This window comes from Nicotiana attenuata, chromosome 7, assembly GCF_001879085.1.
Source record: "Nicotiana attenuata strain UT chromosome 7, NIATTr2, whole genome shotgun sequence".
In the NCBI taxonomy this organism is placed as follows: Eukaryota; Viridiplantae; Streptophyta; class Magnoliopsida; order Solanales; family Solanaceae; genus Nicotiana; species Nicotiana attenuata.
In genome coordinates this window covers 103,056,210-103,083,168 of record NC_031995.1, presented here as the reverse complement: position 1 = coordinate 103,083,168, position 26,959 = coordinate 103,056,210, and the positions used below count along the sequence as shown (strand labels likewise).

At 42.0% G+C, this 26,959-nt stretch overlaps 1 protein-coding gene across 1 annotated transcript; it reads right to left on the bottom strand.

The window, feature by feature from the left end:
- LOC109229615 (4-hydroxyphenylpyruvate dioxygenase) lies at positions 240–5,706 on the bottom strand. The gene is made up of 3 exons (XM_019395124.1): positions 4,858–5,706; positions 3,723–4,275; positions 240–745 (listed from the first exon to the last, which is right to left on the bottom strand). Exons 1-3 carry the CDS (start codon positions 5,459–5,461, stop codon positions 559–561), a joined length of 1,344 nt encoding a protein of 447 aa, XP_019250669.1. The 5' UTR covers positions 5,462–5,706; the 3' UTR covers positions 240–558.

The following is a 26,959-nucleotide window of genomic DNA, read 5'->3' as shown; positions in this document are numbered from 1 at the left end:
ACGTTTTACCTCGGAGCCAAATCGTAGTTACTCTTGGAATGCTTTAATCCAAACAAGGAGAGATTAATTAACAAGGAAAGCAAAAGAGAAGCCATGTGTTTCACTCTAGTCTCCTCGCGAGAATTCTTCAAAAATATTTTCACCGAATAACACTTTTTCTTAACTTATGTCCAGTCAACTATTTGAATTGGATACCTGTTACCTTTCATGTTAGCTTTCACCAGCGCATGAAAAAAGAATGACGCCATAACATTTTCTTTGTAATTTCACATAATATTATCACTTGTAGTATTTCTCAAGTGCCTCTATCAACCAAGAACTTATGGTATATCGTAAACTTCTTCCACTGATACAACCATCCCCTTACAGTAAAAATACTTGAGTTTTGGTTCTTCCATTAATTATCGACTCTGTACAAGCATGTCGGATAAACTTATATACAGAAGCCTTCTTTTATTAATAATAGAGACATCAAATAGCAGGTAAGGTACCAAGTCTAGACGCCCTTGTCCACGATGTCGATTAGACGGGGCAAAAAGAAAGCGAATGCTTATATGGTCAAGCAGCAGCAACTTGATTAGCTTGTTTGGCTTCAAGCGTCTTCTCATATTCTTCGATGGATCTAAAGAGCTCTGAAAAGTTTCCCTTTCCGAAGCCTCCACAGCCGCCCTTCTGATACACCTGACCTTTTCCGTCTTTGAGCATGCAACCGATTCTCTGAATTATTTCTATAAATATTGTTGGCCTGCAGAAAACAATTACAATAGTTGTCAAAACATACTTTTTTGACTAGAAGAAACTTGCAAAAGTGCAGTGGTTACAACATAGAATGAGAGACGGAGCTAGGTGGACCCAAGGGGGTTCAATTATATTCATCGTCCAAAAATACTACTCTACTATGTAAATGGTACAAGAATGAGATCTCCTAGCATATGTATGAAATGATGAATCTTCTTGACATAAGAGAAGATTCAAGCTCACTGTTCTTTTCTTCTTCTTCTTACCTGTTCCTTTCATTTCCACTATAAAGTGAAACACGCGAGCCAATTCCTTGTGTTAGTTCTAGCTACCAAATGTCAAGCTAAATGATAATAAATACTAGTATTCCAAACTTTATATAGTCCATGTCAACATGTTATTACTTTATGTGAGCCCGTCCTTGAATCATTTTCCCATCCCTTAACAAACTTAAACCTTTCAAAAGTTCGCTTTTCCTTCCTCATGAAAACAGCCGAAAGGTTAGAGCTCCTTCTACCTCCCACTGCTGCTTTTGTTTTTGTGTCAAAGCAGACAAACAGCTAATCAAATCATCCTCATGTGGTTTCTCAAAAAGTAGAAGATTCAAGATTGTATCACAAAATGAATTTTAGTCAATAGACTGAAAAAAAGCCTGGGATAGTGCTTCTGGTGTTTCATGCCCAAACATGTCTCAATAAAGATGTTAAATTTATAATGGAAGAAGCATGATCCTAATGTACATAATTTAGCTGAAACTAACGGAGACGGCAAAGAGTTGGGAAACAAAAATGATATGTTAAAAGTGAGGAAATTGTTTCAACATTTAAGGGTTAAGACTTGGCCCTCTTCAATTCAGAAGCTTCCACAAATGTCGGCAATAGGGAATCTGAACGGCTATGCTAGCCAAGCCACATTTGGTTGTGCTCACCGTGGTCCTAATGCAATAGTTAGCTTCAAAGAGGTGCAATACAAGAACGGACTGCTATTGTTCTGTTATTTTTGGAGGGAGAAGTGGGGACCTCAGAAAATAATCTGGTTAGAGCAGAAAATGAGTTTTCCAAATGCTATGTCGATATCAGGTTGAATCTTTTGGCTTCCTTTACTAAATATGTGAAACCCATTTGGCCACTGCTTTTGTTAATCTGGCATCCTTGCTCATCATAAAGAAATCTACAAAGATAATTACAATGGTCTGGCAACAAGGTTGAGTCATAAACCTTGATGAAGCAATTCCCTAACCGATAACAAATGAGTATAGGAGTTGGAAGAGAAAACCCACACGATAGCAAGGTGAAAAGGCATTGCCGTTATGGGGCTGAACAGTGAATAGAAAATGTACGTCCCTTAACCACAGAAGATGGCATAAAACATATTCACTATCTCAAGGCAATAATGGAGCTCATTTTGGAGCATACACTTTAGTGTTAGGTGTGACAGACGACATGCAAACAGAACAAAGAAGAAAATAAGATGTGCAGTATAAATGATGTTAGAATGAAGGATTGCTCCTACATATTTATGTAATGAAATAAGAACAAGATCCAATGTAAATATATTTGAGCAATAACAATGCACCAGAAATAGCTTACATAGGAGTCCCAAGAATTAGGAGCGAGACACCATGAATAAAGAAGCTGCGAAGCAGTAAATGGGGCAAAAGCAAAGTGGTGCAAATATTCATAGGTTACTGCCCACTATGTGAATACCAAAAATATTGTACTACCTTCAGTTTCGAAGGTGTTTCACATATTTCTTTTTTAGAAATCAACATGAGATTCACCTACTTGGAGTGGAGTGAGGTCTCATCATGGAAAGGAACGTTACTTTTCCTGATATGCTAGTGAACTATAATACAAAGATCTACCAGAGTTAACCAATACCAAACGGAACAGCTGCATTCATTATATCCCTCCTAAGGAATTTATTGACTGAATTTACCGACCTTAATCCAAAATAGAGCAGTTGGGCACCTGAACTCCCAGCTCAAGAACAGATAGGTAAAACACAAAAAGGCCAGGCAGATTAATAGACCTCATACTTCATCAACAGACACTCTCTTTTAGAACTTCACGTACAAGCTAGATTTGGGGAATCTTTAACGCAGATAGTTCAGCGACAGAAACTGGTAGAAAATGTAAAGCCAGCTTCTAGTTCACTATGGTTTATAACTCTGCTACATTAAAGCGTTGTTGTTTGATGCCTTACTGTTACTGTCCTTGATACAATTTCAGAGATCTCCTTTTCATATTTCTCAATGATTCAATATCCATCTATTCCTACAGCCCTGATTCTTCCCCCCTGACCTATAAATATATGAACTTACCATCCTGCAGATACTAGACACTCGACACTTTGGCCACTTCAAGAATCCATTTTTCATGGTCCTGCGTCCAAAACTCCGAACATTCAGATCTACTAAGGTTCTAGTGGCATGCTCCACCAACTTAAATAGGGAGAAGCAGCTATAATATCACAAGACTAACTACAAGGGTCTATTTAGACTCCAGTCACTGTCTCTCTTCTTATCATCAGATTCCCAAATGATAGAACACTTCTAACGTATATCCCTTCTGCAACACTTCTCCGGCTGATATTTCGGTGCTCAACAAAAGTTTATCGGCTTTCAAGCAAACAACTTCACTAATCTTGAAATTCAATCTTTGAGTTATACTTAGTAGTCACAACTCAAGAAACCAATATTCCCACAACACAATCTAGGATTATATAATCTCATAAGCAGGTTTTCTTTTAAAAAAATAAAGAATAAATATAGAGCAACCGAAATATAATAATAGCTTTTAATTTATATACACTAACTATGTAAAGTTTGAAAAATATGTAACCTACTACGACAAGCTAACTTCATGTAAAAAAATAATTTAAACTGTCAGTATCTATGACATTAGTCCATTGTAAGGTGTAAGGTCAGAATAAATGATAGCTCATCCCATACAAGCCAAGGGAAAAAGGAGTGATTAACATACCTGTCCCCCACAGGCTTGGTGAATATCTGTAGCAGGGTCCCCTGATCATCCCTATCCACTAATATTCCCAATTCTTCGCAAGCCAGAATCTGTTCATCACTCAGTACATCCCCTGCCCTATTCTTCAAATTCTTATAATAAGTAGGCGGAGGTGAAGGCATGAATTCAAAACCCCCAACTCCACTCCTTTTCCTCATTTCCGTCAATGTTTTAAATATATCCTCTGTAACCAAAGCTAAATGTTGCACTCCTGCCCCTTCATTGTGCTCTAAATACGTTTGAATTTGACTCTTCCTTTTGGTTCCATAAACCGGCTCATTCAACGGAAGCAGCACTGTTTCGTCATTGTTTGCCAGGACCATAGAGTTCAGCCCGCTCTCAGCAGTCCCAACATCTTCAGCTGTGAACTCGGCGAATTCATGAAACCCCGTAAAGCGCTTGATATAATCCACTACAGGACCCAGCTCCGGCACATTCCCAACAGCATGGTCCAGCCGGCGAATCCCATAATCTAGTTCTTTGTATGATGCTGTTTCATCCATGGCCTCGAAACCTGTTGCAAATAGTAATAAATAGACAAAAAGTGTTCATTTCAAACCATTTAAGTGTTTAGATGAGGCGGTTCAAATGAATTGAAACAGGCACAAGTTCTTACCACCATTCATGAAAGAAAAAAAGAAATAGGTTCCACCTACTTGGTCTAAGAAAAAAATCAGGCCATAATGTGTTGCGGACATAAACAAATAAAGAAACGTGATTTATAAATCGATTCTTGAAGCAAACAAAAAAAAAAGTAAATAAATAACAGTTTTCCATTAACGGATTCACTAAACAAACTATGTCTCACCTATGCTCATCAACAAAAAGAAAGTATTTTCACGTAATAGATGTACTTTAATCGTATACACAAATAGAATAAAAGAATTTTTACATCTTCTATGATAAGTGAGATTAATAACTAAAAAAATAACAAATTACTTGGTACAGGTTAAAATGGACTGACAATATTAAAAAAAAATTGAAAAGGTAAGTACAAAATTCTTTATATTATCACATAGCATATAAATTGGATATCTAATACAGTAATAAAGTGAGACAGCACGTTAAAATGCCAGATAAAGATAATTCACCAAACCTGGGAGGAAAACGAGGTTGTCCGCATCTTTCAGATAGCTCACAAACCGCAAAACGACGTCGCCGTATAAGTGAACTTCAGCCATAGCGACTTGTTCATCAATAGTCACAGGTTCAAACATGGGTTTCGCCCCACGTGAAACACTCGCAGAGAACGCCGTGTAAGCATTCTCCACTTCCAAAGCAACGGCACGGACGCCGAGCCCGTGAGTTGTCGTAAAAGAGCGGTGTGTGGAAGTAGAGAAACTGGGGATGGCTGCAGATGACGGCGTCGAAATAGACGGCGAATAAGGAGCAGTGAAGAGGAACTGAAGCGAACCTGAAACGGGACGGAGGAGGTACGAAGCGTGAACGGAGTTTCCAGTGGAGAGGTCGGATTTAGCTGCAATTGGCATCCCGAGAGACCAAGAGAAACGGCGAGCCGTATTGGTAGCATCGCCGCACCAAAATTCTATGTGATGGAAGCTTTTAACGGAGAAAAAATCGGAACGGGGATTGGTTCGAATAAAATTCTTGAAACCCACTAGCTTGAAATTGGTGGTCAGCTCCGATGAGTCATCGGCAGCGGCAGCAGAGGTGGTGGTGACAGTTTCTAATTTGCCCATGGCTTGTTTGTGTTGTTTAAGCTAAAATAAAATGGTACTTTGGAAATGTGAGTAATTTGGTCGAGTTTGCTGACAGTAATGTTTGTCGGGATGGAGTGAACTAAACTGAACTGCTATAGTGCTATATATATTGTTTGGCAGAAAATCAGATTTTGGGAATTTGAACTGAAGAACACGTGTACAAGAATGTCTCACACGTCTCTTCGATTTTGTGGATTTCATTCATAGAAGAAAATAACTTTTTCCAAGGAAGAAATTACACAGGAAAAAGGGATAATAATACTTTTGGCACGGAAAAAAACTTTTAAGTCCTAGTCAAATAATATGTGCAATATATCAACTACTGGCAATACAATATAAACATAAAATTAATAACAATGTCTTTAGAACATGCGATAACATCTCAATGCAAGTAATACAACAAGTCATCAAATAGAAATACAACCATATGACACCTCGTACGTATATTTTTATCACAAATAACAATATGCACCACTATCACTTCGCACCCTAGTACAATAACAATAGCCATTCGTATTCGCTCCACACTCGACATAATAACAATATCCATCCGTATTTCTCCGCACCCGTAAAACAATAACAATATCCATTTGTATCGCTCCGCACCCGACAACAGTAATGGCATTCATCTTTATCGCTCTGCACCTGACGCAATAACCCTTATCGCTTCACATCCAATATAACAACAATATCAACCACAGTTGCACGGCAAAAACCTCGTGCCAACACCCAAACAATCCGCCCAACATGTCCACATGTGCCACAATTATCACAAAACAATGATGCTAAATTTCATCAAAGATATAAGCTCACAATTTATCAACAAGGTGCACAAGGACAAGACAATAAAAGAACTACGGATGGGTGTTCAACATATATATATCATGACTACGGCTAAATAAACTATAGTGGCACGTTCATGTAGTCACAAAGAAATTAAGTATGTTTCTTATAAAAACATTCTAAAATTAAGGGATATTAATAGCCTAAGGCTAATTTTGGTCATAAACCACACATAGCACCCGGTTACACGCTCGTCACCTCGTGCACACGTTGCTTCTCACATAGCACGAATAAATAATTAAAGTCAAATTCTAAGGGGTATTTTTCTCATACCTCAAACAAACCAAATCACCAAGAACTCATAATCCATGTAACGGGTCCTGAAGGCCATCTTAGGAATGTTCGAAGCCCTGATCTTCAATTGATGGTACCCTGGTCTCAAGTCAATATTCGAGAATACCCTAGCATCCTGAAGGTGATCAAATAAATCATCAATACGCGGTAATGGATACTTGTTGATGGTAACCTTGTTCAATTGCCTATGGTCAAGGCACATTCTCATGGAACCATCTTTCTTCTTCACAAATAGAATCGGAGCACCCCAAGATGACACACTCAGCCTCCAACTGTTCCTTCGATTTCTTCAACTCTGCTTGTGCCATGCGATATGGTGAAATAGATATAGGCTGAGTGCTCAATGCCAAGTCAATACCAAAATCAATGTCCAAATTAAGTGGCATGCCTGGTAGGTGTGTAGGGAAAACATATGGAAACTCCCTCACCACGGGGACCAAATCAACCTTGGGAGTATTAGTACTCACATCTCTCACAAAGGCTAAGTACGCTGAGCACTCCTTCACAACCAAATGTTGAGCCTTCAGAAATGATACCACCTTACTAGGAATATGACACAAGGAACCTCTGCACTCTAACTTCGAAAACCCTCATAGCCAACGTCATGGTCTTAGCGTGACAATCAAGAATAACGTGGTATGGTGATAACCAATCCATACCCAAAATCACATTAAAATCCACTATATTAAGACACAAAAGATCAACCCTAGTCTCGTAGTCCCCAACAGTGACAAAGCAAGAACGATAGACACGGTCCACCACAATTGAATCCCCAATGGGTGTAGGCACATAAACAAGAGTATCCAGAGAATCACGAGACGTATCCAAATATGAAGCAAAGTAGGATGACACTGACGATCATGCAGCTCTATCTTGAATCCTCGCGACCAGTATAAGTACCCACTCCCTAGGGGCGCTACCTCCAACACCTAGATATGCAAAAAATATGCAGAAGCATAGAATGATTGCACCACAATCGATACATAGTAAGTATCAAGACTAACCTCAGTAAAGTAGTGACGAGGTTCAAGTCATATGATACTCACTAGTCAAATAACCTGTGCAATATATCAATAACTGGCAACAAAATATAAAGTGAAATCAATATCAACAATCTCTTTAGAACATGCGATAACAAATCAAAGCAAGTAAAGGTTTAGTTTTGACAACAAATCATCAAATAGAAATACAACCATATGACACCTCGTACCCACGTTTTTATCACAATAATAATATCCACCCTTATCGCTCTACACCCTAGCAAAATAACAATATACGTACGTATTGCTCTGCACCTGACAACAATAACAATATCCATTTGTGCGATATCAATTTTCGTTCATATTGTTCCGCATCTGACAACAATAACAATATCCATCCGTATCGCTCCGCACCTGATGCAATAAAAATATCCACCATTATCGCTCCGCACTCCACAATAACAACAATATCAATCACAATCGCATGGTAAAAACCTCGTGCCAACACCCAAACAATCCGCCGGACATGTCCATACGTGCCATAATTATCACGAAACAATAATGCCAAATTTTTATCAAAGATATAAGCTCACATTTTATCAACAAGGTATACAAGGACAAGACAACAGTAAAAATACGGACCGGTGATCAATATATTAAGCATGACTACGGCTATATCAATTGTAGCGATCATGTCCATACAGTCACAAAGTGATTAAGCATGTTTCATATAAAGCACATTCTCAAATTAAGTCATATTAATAGGCTAAGGTCTAATTTGGTCATAAGCCATGCATAGCATCCATGTACACGTTCGTCACCTCGTGTACACGTCACTTCTCACATAACGTGAATAAACAATTAAGGGAAAATCCTAAGGGGTATTTTTCGCACTCAAGGTTAGGAAAGATACTTACCTCAAACAAGCCAAATCAATATTCTAAAAATCCCTTGCCACTTCAATCGTCATTTGAACTGGTCAAATCTAGCCAAAACAACTCAATGACATCAAACACATGTCACGACCCTAAAACCGACCCGGTCGTGATGACGCCTATCGTGAAACTAGGCCAGCCGACACAATTCCCGAATTAACCATTATTCAATAAAAGTCATTTTAAGCCTTTAATTAATCAGTAATCTCATAATGTAAGTCTAAATAAACAGTGCGGAATAAATACACAAGCCCGACATCGGGGTGTCACAAGTCACGAGCATCTACTAAGGTCTAAATATAACTAAGAGTCTAAAAATGTACTAAATACAGTCTAAGGAAGACAAGAGGGAGAAAAGCAGTGCTGCGAACGTCGGGCAGCTACCTTGATAACTCCAATGACTCTGCCACTGAGCAATCAACACCCACTACCGGGTTCAAAAATACCTGAATCTGCACACAAGGTGCATGGAGTAATATGAGTATGCCAACTCAGTAAATAATAAAAGTAAATGAAAGCTGAGCAGTAAGAAAACATGTAAGCCACGTCATAAAGCTACAACAAATACAGTACATTTCCAAAATAGTACATAAATCATTTATTTTGTAAATCCAACTCAGTTTCACTAAAAACCCTTTCCTTTTTAAAACATTTTTCAATAGTTTCAAACGAGTGATAAAAACAGTGAGTAAAAATGATAGAAATGTAAACATCCCCTCGGGAAAAACATGTACCATAAACCACCCCTCGGGCACAATATCAACAGAACCAGCCCCTCGGGCTACCTCATAATCACTCGTAATCAGTCCCTCGGGCCCAACATAATGCAAGAACCGCCCCTTGGGCAAAACATGGATCAAGAATAGCCCCTCGGGCATCAATATGAAACAATAACAGCCCCTCGGGCTACATCACATCACTCACACTAGGTACCCGCGCTCACTGGGGGTGTACAGACTCCGGGAGGGGCCCCTTACGGCCCAAGCGCAATAACAAGCCATCTCATAGGATAATCAAACAGGCTCTCGGCCTCATATCAATCACAAGCCACCTCGTGGCATAATAAATCAGGCCCTCGGGCTCTCATATATCACAAATCAGTACCACATGCTGCGACGTGCAGCCCGATCCCATGATATCCTCACAACATAGGCCCTCGGCCTCACTCAGTCAGATCTCACTCAAGCCCCTCGGGCTGACAGTAAAATAAGTACTCGGCTCAAAATCATTTATGAAATCAAAATGAGTGAATAAAACCGAGTTATGAAAACAGTATGAACATAGCATGATTGAGTGTAAACATTAAACCAAAACAGTGAGGAAATATAGTAGTAAAAGCCCCTAAGGGTCCAAACAATCAGCACAAGACCCAGACACGGAATTTAGCCCCAAACACAATAATACTTTCCAAAATATAACAATATCAAATAGTTTTAAAGTAAAATACGCGACTTAATAGTCGTACGGGATGGACCAAGTCACAATCCCCAACGGTGCACGACCCCACGCTCGTCATCTAGCGTGTGCGTCACCTCAAAGTAGCACAACGATGTGAAATCCGGGGTTTCATACCCTCAGGACAATATTTACAATCATTACTTACCTCAATCCGGTCCAACTCTAGCCCGCGATGACTTTGCGTCTCGAATCGGCCTCCGGATGCTCCATGATAATAGGTGAATTAGACTATAATTAGACCCTAAATAACCACATTTTTGTATAGCTTTATGGTAAAAAGTGATAACCAAATACTCTGATTAGTGCTTTTCATGCTTTGCAGGCTATATCCAATGAAAGAAGTTGGTGGAGCACTTTTGGGATCAATTACGGAGAAAAGGAGGCCAATCATACAATACCCACAAATTGCACCAAGCGAAGGGACAAAACCAGAGTTGAACCGGGCCTGCCGCGGTCAGACCGTAACCGCGGCAGGACCGCGGCAGAACATTACCAAAGATTCAGAGGACCATTCTGGCCGCGGTCCTGGCGTAACCGCGGTGGGACCGCGGGAGAACACGGAAAAGTCAGGGACTAAAGTGTCAAGTCGGGAAAACTTGGTGTAAAACCCTTATAAGATGTAGAAATTCGGCCACATTAGGCAGACTTGTTTTGGAGATTACTTTTGCAAGAAACACAAGTGTGAGAGATCACCCAAAAACATCAGAGTTCTTTATCTCTTCTTTTTCTTGCAATTTTCCATGATGAATCTTATCGTAGTTTATCTTTACGTTGTTATGAGTAGCTAAATACTTTAGTCTAAGGTTTTGATGGAACCTATTGAAGGATGAACTTCTTGATTATGTTAATATAGTTTGCCAGTTAATCTCTATTTTTTCAACTACGTGTTTATTGTAGTTAATTGACAGGATCCTCAATTAGCTGTGCCTATTTAGTGTGCATAACTCGGGAGAGAGTGCATATTTAGGTAATTGTTGACAACACCACTCCCAAAGTATAAGAGGGATCTATAACTGCGGGTTTAAAGGCGGGATTAGGGATAACGAAGCCTTGGGTGCAATCTAAAGTGAGCTGTAATAAACAAAGTCAGCTAGCGTATCTCGGGAGAGTGCGTCTAGTATATTATCGCGATTACTCGGGAGAGATTTACGGTAAAAAGAGTGCTCATGATTGATAGAGATGTTTTGGTGAATCTATATGAAACATAACCGGAAGGGATTCCATCAATAGGGAAAATCACTACCTTAGAACCTTCTCATTATTGTTTACAACCCAAGCATATTTAGTTTACAGTTGTTTATTTACTTTCAGTCTTAGTTATTAGAAATACCATCAACTATTGTTTACAACGTTTGGGGAAGTTAACTCTAAAGAATTTAGTAGGTCCGACAAAAGTAATTGATAGGTTAATTCTCTGTGGATTCGACTCTGGGCTTAAATACTAGGTTATATTTGCAACGTCCGCTTAGTCCTTTTTATAAGGCATAGTTGGGCGTGATCAAATTTTGGCGCCGTTGCCGGGGAATTAACGGTGTTATCAATTACAATTGAAAGAAGTACAAAGATTCTTAGGGTAGTCAGTTTTCTCTATACCCAATTTTTACATTGAAATTTTAACGTTTGTTGACTGGGATGCACAGGTGCATGCCTAGAAACTCATCGAGATCTGGTGAAGTATTTGAAGCATTATAAGATCCCGAGAAAGTTTTCAAGGCTTTGAATCGAGCCAACCGGAAAAACAAACAACAACCAACAACTGCACAATTCGAAACAATCATGGGAGATCACGAGGAAAACCCAGGAGTTCCAATAGTGCCAGAGGCTGCTCTCTATTACTGGGCACAACCCACAGCTGAGAATCTATCCACAGCGATAGTAGTCCCGCGGATACAGGTTGAGTCATTCCAAATCACAAATAACATGCTGCACTTGTTACAGAATAAGGGACTATTTTCGGGGTCACAAGTTGAAGATCCTTAGCAGCACTTGAAGAATTTCTTGTCTATCTGCAAAACCCAAAGGCAACCCAATGTAACTCCGGAAGCAATCAAGCTGTTATTGTTTCCATTCTCAGTGACAGGAGCTGCCCAGACCTGGCTAAACTCACTCCCCATAAATTCTATAACAACGTGGGAAGAACTAGTGAAGCAATTCCACAACAAGTTCCACCCACCCAACAAGATGGCTCAACAAATTGATGAGATTTTGAGTTTTAAACAGAGACCGATGGAAACACTGCATGAAACATGGGAGCGTTTTAAACGGATGCTGGTCATTTGTCCACACCATGGTGTTCCAGATCTAATATTGGGGCAGCGGTTTTACATGAGATTGTCAGATAGCGTAAAGAACATTGTTGATGCTTTAGCTGGTGGGGCATTCTTGAGCAAAACATGGAGAGAGGGCCAAAGTCTGCTTGACAAGATGGCACAGAATTCGGGGTGGATAACAAGAACTGCACCTATCACTCCAGTGGTGCACTCAGTGCCTTTAGATCCATCCAATTCTATGGCTGAAAATATGGCCACCTTATTGACACAGATGAGCATACTCACCAAAAAGGTGGAAGAGTCAGGGCAGAAACAACAGGTACATATTGTTGATACTACTAATGGGGGCTTGTGTGCATCTTGCATTAGTCAGCCAGTTGGTAATCAGTGGAATGCAGAACACGATCATCATCACTACCCTGAAGACATGAACTATGTGTCTAATTATGGCGGCCAGAGACAGGGTGGTCAGAATTGGGGTCAACAGAATCAGCAGTACAGGCCAACACAGCCACAGTTTAACACTGGGAACATGGGAGGTATGAGACCCCCCAACAATATGGCACCTTACCCAAGACCACAGGGATACAATAATCAGAATCAGCAGCAGGGGTATCACCGCCTCAGCAGCAGTATGGTGGAAGGAACGAAGATGGTTTGCTAGACTTGAAGAAATGATGCAACAGGTTATTGGATCTAATGCAAAAATTACTGAGAGAGTCGATGCACATGATGCAGCAATCAAAAATATTGAGGTACAGGTGGGCCAAATTTCGATGTCTCTGAACAATCGTCCTCATGGGACACCACCTGCAGACACCCAGATAAACCCAAAAGATCAGGGACCGAAGCAGCTGACAGTGGTGAGCCTACGTAATGGCAGAGATCTGGATGTAGAGCAAGAAAGGGCTCGAGAAGCTAGACAGGCTGAGACACTCATACCAGTGCCCATTGAGCTGGATGAATCAACGAAACTGACAGAGGTGACAGTCCATCCTACTCAAGAAGAAAATACCATTCAGAAAGAGACCGAGAAAGAAGCTGAAACAGTCCAGGAGCCAGTAGTTGATGTAGCAGCTGATAAAGATCAGTCCCAATCGATTGGGAAGAAGAGACCTCCTGCACCCTTCCCTCAGAGGCTGGCTAAGTACAAAAAGGAGGGGCAATACAAGAAGTTCTTTGAAATGCTAAAGCAAATCCAGGTAAATATACCATTAATTGAAGCTTTGAAGGAGATGCCTGGGTATGCAAAAATGATGAAGGACTTGATGTCCCGGAAGTTTGATTTCCAAGACTTGGCCACAGTTACTCTTACTCAGACCTGTAGTGCAGTGGTGACTAGACCAATTGCGGAAAAGCTGTCTGATCCAGGGAGCTTTACAATCCCATGCACTATTGGTAATTTTGCTTTCGCTAAGGCACTATGTGATCTAGGGGCCAACATCAATCTTATTCCCCTAGCAATTTATAAGAGGTTGGGCATTGGACGAGCTAGACCCACCTCTATGTTTTTGCAGCTGGCTGATAGGACTGTGAAACGACCCTCTGGAATCCTAGACGATGTGCTGATTCAGGTAGGAAAATTTGTGTTCCCTGCAGATTTTGTGATCTTAGACTGTAAGGTGAATGAAGAGATTCCCATAATTTTGGGAAGACCGTTCCTGGCCACGGGGAGAGCTCTGATTGATTTTGAGACTGGGGAGCTCAAGATGAGACTGAACGATGAAGAAATAACATTCAATGTGCAGAAATCTATGAGGCGACCAAGTGAATTCGCCAATTGCTCTCTTATTGATGCCATGGATGTAATTGTAGAGACTGATGATGAAAGGCTGACTATTGAGGACCCCCTTGCTGCATGTCTAATGAATTTGGATGAGGTAAATGGAGAGGATCTGGCGGAATGGGTGTTGGCGTTAAAGGGTAGAGGGTTCTGGGATAGGACCCTAGAGTTTGAGCCATTGCACTTGGAAAATCGAGAAACTCCTCCAGCCAAGCCATCCATCGAAGAACCACCAAAGATGGAATTGAAGCCATTGCCCGCCCATCTCAGGTATGAATTTCTTGGACCTAACTCCACATTACCTGTTATTATCTCATCTAGTTTGGTAGATGTGCATGCTCAACAACTATTGCAGGTACTTAAGGAGTGCAAGACTGCCATTGGGTGGACCATGGCAGACATAAAGGGGATCAGCCCCGCCTACTGTATGCACAAAATTCTACTGGAAGAGGGACACAAACCTTCCAGGGAACACCAAAGAAGGCTGAACCCCAATATGAAGGAAGTGGTGAAGAAGGAAGTAATCAAGTGGTTAGATGCGGGAATCATTTTCCCAATTTCTGACAGCAGCTGGGTTAGACCAGTTCAATGTGTTCCTAAAAAGGGTGGCATGACGGTAGTTAAGAATGATAAGAATGAATTGATCTCTACAAGAACCGTCACGGGCTGGAGAATTTGCATGGACTATCGAAAGTTAAATCTAGCCACCCGGAAAGACCACTTCCCACTTCCCTTCATTGATCAAATGTTAGACAGATTGGTAGAGAGGTCACATTTCTAATTTCTGGATGGGTACTACGGGTACAATCAGATCTCCATTGCACCGGAGGACAGAGAGAAAACCTCGTTCACTTGCCCGTATGGCATTTATGCCTTTCGAAGGATGCCCTTTGGCCTATGCAACGCACCCGCCACATTCCAACGGTGCATGATGGCCATATTCACTGACATGGTAGAGGATATAATGGAGGTGTTCATGGATGACTTCTCAGTGGTGGGGAACTCATTTGATGAATGTCTGATAAATCTGGCTCGTGTGCTGAAACGGTGTATCGAGACTAAACTGGTTCTGAATTGGGAAAAGTGCCATTTTATGGTACAAGAGGGCATAGTCTTGGGACACCAGGTGTCAAGCAAAGGAATTGAGGTGGATCGTGCTAAGGTAGATGTGATAGCAAAGCTACCTCCTCCAACTTCAGTCAAAGCAATCAGAAGCTTCCTCGGGCATGCCGGTTTCTATCGGCGATTCATAAAAGACTTCTCTAAAATTGCCAACCCTCTCTGTAAGTTGTTAGAAAAAGATCACCCTTTCTTGTTTTCTGATGATTGCAGGGTAGCATTCGAGGAGCTGAAAAAGAGGCTGGTCATAACACCTATCATAGTTGCCCCCAACTGGGAGCAACCGTTCGAACTCATGTGTGACGCTAGTGACTACGCAGTAGGGGCAGTGCTGGGACAGCGAAAAGACAAGCTGATTCATCCAATATACTATGCTAGTAGAACACTGAGTGGAGCCCAGCTGAACTACACTGTGACTGAGAAGGAGATGTTGGCTGTGGTGTTTGCTTTTGACAAGTTCCGATCATATCTGATTGGTTCCAAGGTAATTGTATATACTGACCACGCAGCTCTCAGGTACTTAATTGAGAAGAAGGAGTCTAAGCCGCGCCTGATTCGTTGGGTGCTGCTGTTGCAAGAATTCGACCTCGAAATTCCTGACCGTAAGGGCACAGAAAATCAAGTCGCTGATCATCTATCACGACTTGAAGGAGCTGAAAAATCAATCGAGGTCGAAGAGATCCTGGAAACCTTTCCAGACGAGCAGCTGCTCGCTACTAATCTTGAGGAAGCGCCATGGTATGCAGACTTTGCTAATTACCTGGCCAGTGGTATAGTTCCTCATGACCTTTCATCTGTCCAAAGAAAAAAGTTTTATCGTGATAGCCGCATGTATTATTGGGATGAGCCTTATCTGTTTAGAATATGTGTTGACAATATGATCCGGAGGTGTGTCCCCGAGATAGAACAATCTTCTATTTTGCAGGCTTGTCACGCATCAGCATATGGAGGACATTTCGGAGAGGTCAGGACAGCTGCGAAAGTGCTTGAGGCCGGATTCTTTTGGCCAACAGTGTTTAGAGATGCGCACCTATGGGTGAAGGGCTGCAATGAATGTCAGCTAATTGGGAACATCTCCCGTCGCCACGAGATGCCCATGAACCCGATTCAAGAGGTGGAGGTATTTGATGTCTGGGGGATTGACTTCATGGGTCCCTTCGTCAGCTCCTTTGGCAATAAATACATACTTGTTGCTGTGGACTACGTGTCCAAGTGGGTAGAAGCTACTGCGTTACCCACTAATGATGCAAGAGTAGTGGTGGGATTTTTGAAAAAGAACATATTCACCCGATTTGGGATACCAAGAGAGATTATCAGTGACGGAGGCACTCACTTCTGTAATAGAGCCTTCGAGAAGTTGCTTGCAAAGTTTGATGTATGCCACAAGGTGGCTACCCCTTATCACCCGCAAACTAGTGGGCAGGTTGAAGTATCCAACAGAGAGATAAAGAGTGTGTTAACCAAGACTGTGAACGCCACAAGAACTGATTGGGCGAGAAAGCTAGATGATGCACTCTGGGCCTACAGAACTGTGTTTAAAACACCAATTGGCATATCACCATATAAGTTGGTGTTTGGAAAGGCCTGTCACCTGCCAGTGGAACTTGAACATAAAGCGTGGTGGGCATTGAAGCAGTTGAACTTAGATATTGAAGCTGCAGGCACAACTAGAATCACTGAGTTGCATGAGCTTGACGAGTTCAGACATCTTGCTTTTGAGAGCACAAGATTGTACAAGGAAAGAATGAAGAGGTTACATGACCAGAACATTGTTGAGCGACATTACAAACCTGGGGACATGGTATTGCTCTATAATTCAAGATTACGGCTGTTCCCTGGTAAGCTTAAGTCAAGATGGTCTGGACCGTTTCGAGTGGTTGAAGTATTCCCTTCAGGTGCTGTAGAGATTGCCGCAGAGAAAGACTCTCGTACATTTAGAGTCAATGGGCAGAGATTGAAACTATATGTGGGCATGAACGAACAAAAGGAAGGGTCTGAGATCCACCTAACTGAACCTCAGAGGTCGAGCGAGCCTTAAAGGCGCTCACTTGCGTCGTGCCGCGACGTTAAATGAGGCGCTGCGTGGGAGGCAACCCACGAATGTGTTGTAAATGTAGTTTGTAATGTCACGTAAAAAAAAATTGTAGATAGAATAATTTCTAACATATTGTATAAATGTAGGATAGTGCGGAGGACTTAGCATCACGAGCCTGGGCATAACATGGGTAATGTAGGCATTAAAAGAGGTAAAAATAGTGCCTAAGGGGCAAAACAATGAAAAGAACCCCGAAATTAGCATACAGGAAAAGGCTCACCGCGGTCGTGGCGTAACCGCGGTAGGACCGCGGTCAGAGACCCTCTCTGAAGATGGTTCACCGCGGTCGCGGCGTAACCGCGGTGGGACCGCGGTCAGAGACCCTCTCTGAAGATGGTTCACCGCGGTCACGGCGTAACCGCGGTGTGACCGCGGTCAGAGACCCTCTCTGAAGAGGGTCCATCGCGGTCACAGCGTAACCGCGGTGGGACCGCGGTAGGTCACGACGGGCCCAAGTACGATATGCAGGAATTTTTTTTATTTAAAGTTTTTTTTAACCTAACCTAACCCCACCCTCCCCATAACCCACCGACACTCCCTCATCTTCTCTCCACTTCTCTCATCTTCTCTCCACTTCTCTCATCTTCTCTCAACTTCTCTCATCTTCTCTCCACCTCTCTCTCATCTTCTCTCAATTCTCTTTCTTCTTCTTCTTCTTCCCAGCACCAACTCTCTCTTTCTTCTTCTTCTTCTTCTCATAACCAAAACCCCCATTTTTATTCTTTCTTCTTATTCCCTTCCTCCCCCTAAACCCTACCTCCCCACAACCCCCCCCCCCAAAAAATGACCCCCTACCTCTCCACTACCCCCCAAATTTGTCCCCAAGACTCCACGCAATCTTGGTTCTACTTTTTCTTGTGTTTTATGTACTTTGCATTATGTAGCGATTATTGTGTAGAATTCTTGATTGTGGTTGCAATGGAGTTTTAAACTCCAAGTTTGGTGTTGTAGATGGTTTTTGGGGTTGATTTGTGTAGATGTGGGGGTGTGTTCCTAGTTGACAATTTTTGTGTGGGGTGGGTGGTGGTAGCACTTAACTGTTATTAATTTGTGGAAGCTTGCGGGGGGAGGAGGGTCGTATAAGGCGGAATTATAGCATTGATAGTGGTGTGGGGGCGATAGTGGATGTGGTCAACTTTGGCACCTTACTAGGTGGTTGTAATGGCCATGCCTAACAAAATAAAAAAATAAAAATAAAAAATAGAAAAATCTAGAAAAGGTAGGAGACTCTTCCTGATGACGGACCACTTAGGCAATATTCTTGAGGGAAGTAGTCTAATAAAAAAAAAAGGGATTTGTGTGGTGCCAGTGGGTGGAGAAGTCTGAGTACCCACCCGACTGGCACATGTTTGGCTGCCTCTGATTGTTATGCTGACTGGATTACAGGTACTATGGTCCGAAAGAAGCGTAGGAACTCGGGAAGCACTTCCGGAGTGCCGACGTATGATGCCACCCGGTTCACGTCCGAGGAGGCAGAGGACAAGTTTCACGCTAAAGCTGCAAAAAGCTTTGTCCCTGAGATTGCTATTGATAGGGCTGCCCTCCGTGTAGAAAAACCGGACATGTACGAGGAAATCAGACGGAGGGGGATGGAGTTCTTGTTCGAGGAACCTGAAACGGTCAACCCAATGATAGACCGGGAGTTCTACGCGAACTGCCCGGAACATATGTGCCGTTCTGTGGTTGTGCGGGGCAAAGTGGTAGATGCCTCCTTACTGACGATTCGCCAGGTCTTGCAGCTGCCTCCGTTCACTGGTGAAACTGATTATTACCACAATTCTCCAGGGGTCGATTGGGACACTCTGATTGAGTCAATATGCTCAGGGTGACGGCCAGTTTGGATACAGGAGTATATGACCCTTCATTCGAAGTCATTCACATGGGAGGCTAAATGCTGGTTCACCATTATTTGCAGCAGGTTATTGCCCACGGGCAACACGTCAGATGTGAACAACTTACGGGCTCTATTGGTTTGGTGCTTCGTAAACAAGAAGGACGTTGATGTTGCGAAAATCATTGGAGATGAAATAATCCTCCGGTCACCTATGATGACTAAGGGGTTTTACTTCTCCTCACTTGTGACGAGGTTATGTCTGCTGGCTAATGTCCCCGCCGGTCCTACGGATGGAACTTTGCCTACAAGAACAGCATTCAGAGCTTCGAAGATCAGAGTGGGCAGAGATGCACCCACTCCCATTGAGCTTGACGACGATGATGACGTCCCAGCACCCATGGTACCACCCAGGAGATCTTATGATGCTGCCGGATCCTCTCGGCAACCCCAAACTGGGGCAGAGTTCTCTAGATCACACTCCAGCCGAACCAGGTTGCCTGCTTTGGAGGAAGAGGTGGCAGAACTTTGCACCTCGGTGGATGGCCTGCATGTACGTTTGGATGCTATGTCTAGACGGCAAGCCAGGTCTGAGAGCCGGATGATGGCTTGGTTCCACGCTATAGGGAGGGCCTATAAATTGGACCCCAACACCGTCTCTGATTCCGACGGATGACCAGGGAAGTTCTCCTACCCTTCTGCGCTTTAATTGTTTTATGACATTGGGACATGCCATATTCTTTTTGTGTGGGGTGGTAGACTTAATTTAGTGTGTGTATTGTTAGTGTATATATGCGTTAAGTATGTTGTAGTTTTGTGTTTTTGTTTTTGTTTCTATTTATGTTAGACGTCACTGACTTGGCCCAACGACGGACACTTGTCGACGGGTTTCTTGAGGGCTAAAGTCGGAAAAAAAAAAAGAAAAAAAAACAACAACACAAAAAGATTATTATTTTTTTTTATTTTTAGGTAGTGTAGTAATTCCCCCTTGGTTTTTCTTTTGACCACGGTTCTTTTCCAAGGGCGTTTCTTGAACCGGGTTAGGTAGATTTTGTTTTTTTTCTGTAAGTTTTTTTAGGGCCTTAGGACTCTCTTGGGCTAAGATAGGTGAGGGCAAGAATGCATCCCGTGGTATACATACCTGCAAATACTTAAAACGAACTTGAGGGTGCGACGTCTAGGCTCACGCGTAGACTCTTAATCTTATGCCTTAATTTTGCACACCTTGTCTTACTTGAACGCTCACGAGAATATGTTGACAAACTAATCCGGAATGAGTTACATGCCAAGTGTGTGTGAGGTAATACATGTATTCTATGCTTGCATGCGATACCTAGAACTTGCCCGGTGTGTGTGCAAAGCGAAATAGAAGTTGTTTGATCTTAGAGATGATTTAGGCATTTCTTTGTGTAGCCTATATAATTGTGAATCCACCTGTACATATTACCATAGTTAACCTCTTTGAGCCTACAATCCTTTTTCTTTGGCAACCACATTACAAGCCTTACCCATTTGTTTGAATTAACCATCTATTTGAACCTCTTCACCTCTCATGAGCACTTGATTTGTTATGAACCTTGTAAAAGTTAAAGTGTGGGGTGGTCGGTTTGGCTTTCGAGTGCAACTAATTGAATAAGGAGAAAGGTGCACTGTTTTGAAAAAGGAAGAGCCACTTGAATTGAAAAAAAAAACTCCTCGATAAGTGGTGGCTCTTGACGCACTTGTGCTTAAAGAAGAATTGGGTAGTTACATTGATGTGAAGGTGGAATTTTGGGGTGACAAAAGGATGAGGTTTAATTGATAAAATGTATGAATTAAAGTGCTTAAGGAGGTGTACTCACTCTCATATCTAAATGGATCCTACCCGTCCCGTAGCCTACATTACAACCAAATGAAGCCGTATTGATCTTAGACTGAACAACTCGATTAGTAGAGTATTACACTAAGGGCAAGCTTATGGTGTATCTGTGTGGCATATGAATGTTCTTTGCTGAGAGTGAGTGAATTTGTTCTATCTACAGTTCCTTGTTGTTTTATTTCATGTGTGTGGAACTTCTCTCAAAAAATGTGATGTGAGGGTATTTAACTCAAGAAGAAAAAGCAAGTCTTCACTTCTGTGTAGAGTACATAGAGTAAGCATGAGTGTGGCATGGCATTAGAGTCTTCATCTGAGGTGTGGTTGTTGCACTGCTTAGGTTGTTCCTTCATAACGGTGGGTGTGACATAAACGGGGTAATGCATCAAACGATTAGGCCTAGAAGTGTGGTTCAACTTGCTCGAGGACGAGCAAAGATTTAAGTGTGGGGTGTTGATAATAGGTGAATTAGACTATAATTAGACCCTAAATAACTACATTTTTGTATAGCTTTATGGTAAAAAGTGATAACCAAATGCTCTGATTAGTGCTTTTCATGCTTTGCAGGCTATATCCAATGAAAGAAGTTGGTGGAGCACTTTTGGGATCAATTACGGAGAAAAGGAGGCCAATCATACAATACCCACAAATTGCACCAAGCAAAGGGACAAAACCAGAGCTGAACCTGGCCTGCCGCGGTCAGACCGTAATCGCGGTAGGACCGCGGCAGAACATTACCAAAGATTCAGAGGACCATTCCGGCCGCGGTCCTAGCGTAACCGCGGTGGGACCGCGGCAGAACACGGAAAAGTCAGGGACTAAAGTGTCAAGTCGGGAAAACTTGGTGTAAAACCCTTATAAGATGTAGAAATTCGGCCACATTAGGGCAGACTTGTTTTGGAGATTACTTTTGCAAGAAGCACAAGTGTGAGAGATCACCCAAAAATATCATAGTTCTTTATCTCTTCTTTTTCTTGCAATTTTCCATGATGAATCTTTTCGTAGTTTATCTTTACGTTGTTATGAGTAGCTAAATACTTTAGTCTAAGGTTTTGATGGAACCTATTGAAGGATGAACTTCTTGATTATGTTAATATAGTTTGCCAGTTAATCTCTATTTGTTCAACTACGTGTTTATTGTAGTTAATTGACAGGATCCTCAATTACCTGTGCCTATTTAGTGTGCATAACTCGGGAGAGAGTGCATATTTAGGTAATTGTTGAACAACACCACTCCCAAAGTATAAGAGGGATCTATAACTACGGGTTTAAAGGCGGGACTAGCGATATAGAAGCCTTGGGTGCAATCTAAAGTGAGCTGTAATAAACAAAGTCAGCTAGCGTATCTCGAGAGAGTGCGTTTAGTAAATTATCGCGATTACTCGGGAGAGATTTACGGTAAAAAGAGTGCTCATGATTGATAGAGATGTTTTGATGAATCTATATGAAACATAACCGGAAGGGATTCCATCAATAGGGGAAATCACTACCTTAGAACCTTCTCATTATTGTTTACAACCCAAGCATATTTAGTTTACAGCTGTTTATTTACTTTCAGTCTTAGTTATCAGAAATACCATCAACTATTGTTTACAACGTTTGGGGAAGTTAACTCTAAAGAATTTAGTAGGTCCGAAAAAAGTAATTGATAGGTTAATTCTCTGTGGATTCGACTCTGGGCTTAAATACTCAGGTTATATTTGCAATGTCCGCTTAGTCCTTTTTATAAGGTATAGTTGGGCGTGATCACTCCAAATCTAGACAAAAACAGTACCATACCATAAAAATATGCTAAGGGAACAAAGTCCACTCGAAAATAACCAATTTACATCAAGAATCCCGAAATTAGCCAAACCCGACCCCCGGGCCCACGTCTCGGAATCCGACAAAATTAAAATCAATGGAACCCTTATCCTCTCACGAGCTCATACATACCAAATTTACCTCAACGAAACCTTCTTGAATTCCCTCTTCAATTAGCTCTACAAAGCTTTCTCCCGAATGAAATATGGTGAAAACCCACTCAAAATCGCGAAGGGTGAAACTCATATATTCTGACCCAGCAAAACCGCACCTGCGGTTAAATGGTCGCATTTGCGCTACCGCTTCTGCGGTGAAAGCACCGCTTCTGCGGTTAACGTTAATTCCATTCCGACCCCTATATCGAAATCTCACCTGTCAACTGGAAAACGCCCAAATTTCAATTTCGCTAATTCAAGCCTAAACCTTCCACGGACCTCCAAAATACATTCCGATCACGCTCCTAAGTCTCAAATCACCTAACAGAGCTAACCAAATCATAAATATTCCAATCCGAGATCATATGCTAACAAGTCAAAACTTGGTCAAACCTTTCAAATTTTAAGCTTCAAACTGAGAACTGTCCTTCCAAAACCATTCCAATTACACTGAAAACCAAAACCGACGATTTACACAAGTCATAATACATCACACGAGGCTATTCATGCCCGAGAACTGGCGAGCGAAGTGCAAAAGCTCTAAACGACCGGTCGGGTTATTACATCCTCCCCCACTTAAACATACGTTCGTCCTCGAACGTGCCCAGAGTTGTTCCGAAAACCATCAAATTGCTGTGTAACCCCACCATGCACATACCCGGGGGTGATCCCACGTCACCCTATTTCATATAGGTCCGATAACACAATGTAACTAAAATTTCACAATCCAACCTAGCCCATAAACCTTAGAACCACATTTCCACTTCTGAAATCATCTATAAGATCAGAATCTCACATCTATACTTTGAATAAGTCCGAACAAGCTGTAAAAAACCATACCTGCAGCCTCAGATGCAATTACATGGTATACCACATAGCTCAAACTCTTGTAGCGATAACGTCTAATCACAGCAGTTGCTCAAAACAACCGAATATCGATAACAAACCTCTTATCAAATAAAGCCTCATTCCAACACTTCCGTATACTGCCAATGATAAATGAAACACGTAGGAAGTCATAACCACTCCTCAGATCAATCATTCGTGAAGCCACTTCTCTTTTGGCAAGGACCATGGCAATTTCTAAGCCGAACATCGATATTATCCTTCCAACATGCTGAAATCGAATCCGTTTGTATTCATTATAGATCCCAACGATCTCATCTAATCCAACACAACTACTCCGGTGACATGACACATCAATACAATCTAAAGCCACAACTCGTGCAATATGCGCACCAATAAGTAACAATCTGAACACACTCAAATCATGAAAAATGACTCAAATGAGAGAGCTTTACCGCAAGCTCACTAGTATCACCACACACAATGCTGAGAACCCGTCACACATCGTAGAAACAGAACACACAAATCTAACCCGAAGGGTCATACCTCCACATAACTTCGCTGCAATGCGCGACCCTATCCAAACACTGGTCCACATGAAACACCTTAAGTCACTATGCTCAAAATCGATAACCATGCACAATTAAATGTCTAGAATCAAAGCAAATCATCATAACCACGGCGAAGCAATTGACATAACATTACACAAACCCGAAAGGACACAACCGATACGCCATCCGCCGAGCAATACCCAATACTCTTCCCGCTCGAATCCAACTGAGAGACCCCAATACAACCACACCTCATGTGCCTATAACCAATAAATACTAACGCCTCGCAACACGGAAAGGTAACTCATAGATCTCCCCAGATCTCTAACAATCTCAAAAACAATCGATTCAGCACATCCCTTAAAAATAGCAACTCAGAGTCAACCGAGCCGACTCGATGCATAACACACATCCATATTGGCCTATCTATGAACCCCTTATCAAGGAGTCCTTGAAGCTGCTCCTTCAACTCCTTTAACTCCGACGGTGCCATACGATACGATGCCCGGCACCAAATCAATACCGAAATCGACAACCCTGTCCGGCGACATGCCTGGCAGCAGGAAACACATCCGGAAAATCCCTCACCACCGGAACTGAATCAATGGTAGGAGTCTCTGCACTGACATCCATCACGAAGGCCAAATAAGAAAGACAACCCTTCCTAGTCATCCGCTGGGTCTTCAAAAATGAAACCACCCTACTGGGAACATAATCCGTCGAACCTCGCCACTCAATCTGTGGCATTCCCGGCATATCCAATGTCGCCGTCTTAGCGCAACAGTCCAGAACAACACAACACCGAGACAACTAGTCTATACCCAATATCACATCCAAAATCCAACATACCAAGTAACAAAGATCCACTCGGGTCTCCAAACCTCCAATAGCTACCACACAAGACCGATATACGCGGTCCACAACCATGACCTAACCTATTTATGAGAACTCTTGGTCTCCAAATCCACACAGCACGCGAATCACCATACACGATCACTCCACCGTCCGAATATACAACACACCTCTAATACACAATCATCCCACGAGAGGTACTCCAATAATTCTTCTGTGCCACCAAGCAACTCGAATATCAGCAGTCGATCAAACAAGAGAACGCCGCAATACTAATGAAGTATCCTCAACTCAAACACATCGCCCTTCCTCAAATGTATACCCTCATCAAGTCACACCAATCAGTGATCTCATTTTTCTAGTCATCTGAACTGTCCATGCTACCTAAGAATTTGTGACCTTCCTTTCGAAACTAAACTGTGACTTTACACATGCAAATCTCAATCCTACACAACATACCGCATATACCATACCATCCTAGGATAAACATGAGAACTTCATATCCCTTCCGAGCCACAAACAGCTACGTACTCAACTAGCCAAGAACTTTCCATTGGATTCCATCTAGAAGGAAATCATTATACATTCCATGCTCTTCACACTCGTAGAAAATATACATCTTTAACCGTGGTAGAAACCATCAAGAATTCTCTGAATTCCATTTGCAAAAAACTAAACCGTCAGGGTTGAATCCTTCTAACTCAACCAAGCTACACAGGTCACTAAAATACAACCCAGAGCATTGCCGCGAAACACCTGTAGAAACTCATTACCTCGTAAGCACCCAAAGAATTAATCATATCTTTACCATGCCGATCCGGCCTACTACCAAGCTATCCCATCTATCTGAGTTTCCTTCTGATCTACCTTCAACTTGATACTCCTTCTTGCTATAACACCACAATTCCTCCACCCATACTCACCATACGAGACCCAAGCATAAAACCACACCGTCCACGGGTCTTAAGCCGCTGAATACTCTCTTAAATATTCCCAAAAGCACCACATTCAAAATACCTACCCCGAAGGGACTTCCTGTGAATCCAAAGCCATTACCTTTACCTTCCTGATACTGATATATAGGATCCCATAATAATATAGAAATACCACGAGTCTTGACACCCTCCAATGCAAACCTCAGTTTCTAGCCAAATATACAACTCGAAAATCTCAAATTAGTACATGTAAAATCTTGAACCCATTAGAACCATTCTCGAGAGTCATCCACTCTACTCAAACCGCAATTAGACCAATACCGGACAACCTGTGCTCCAATAGCACTCCAACACCGCAGAGTGTAACCTCACATTAATGCAACCAAGCAACTTCATGATCTATGCACCGAACATCCTTTACCGATAACAACTCAAGTCATTCCGTGATTCTCATACACCCATAAAGCATAACATAACCTTTATTGAAATTTCCTTTACTCGAGCCATCCTCGGTCTCAACCTCCGTAAGCTATAACTAATTCACCGATATGCCTCAAACTGGAACCATCATAGCACATAACTGCACAATCAACTAATCAATAGCAGACTCCCCCACTTGGCTCGAAGCCATAGATCAAAACACACAATAACTCATAATAAATATACTCTATTACTGCCATAATACCATAGTGAGATTAAACTCAATCCTTCATAAGCTCGTGCAACACAACCCATCTAGTACTTCAAATCTTCTACAAACCTCGCGTTCACCCTCGTAACAGTCAAGTCCACTCTCTTAAGCGACCCAAATTTAAATTGCAACACATATACTTCACTGGTAAAGGAGATCTTCCAACAACAACATAAGGATC

What these genes read in the sequence shown, in the direction of transcription:
- LOC109229615 (XM_019395124.1), bottom strand. Translation starts at nt 5,461, where the DNA reads ATGGGCAAATTAGAAACTGTCACCACCACCTCTGCTGCCGCTGCCGAT. An exon ending in CAACCTCGTTTTCCTCCCAG is followed by an intron (nt 4,276 to 4,857) that starts GTTTGGTGAATT and finishes TATTTGCAACAG; the next exon opens with GTTTCGAGGCCATGGATGAA. An exon ending in ACCAAGCCTGTGGGGGACAG is followed by an intron (nt 746 to 3,722) that starts GTATGTTAATCA and finishes TGTTTTCTGCAG; the next exon opens with GCCAACAATATTTATAGAAA.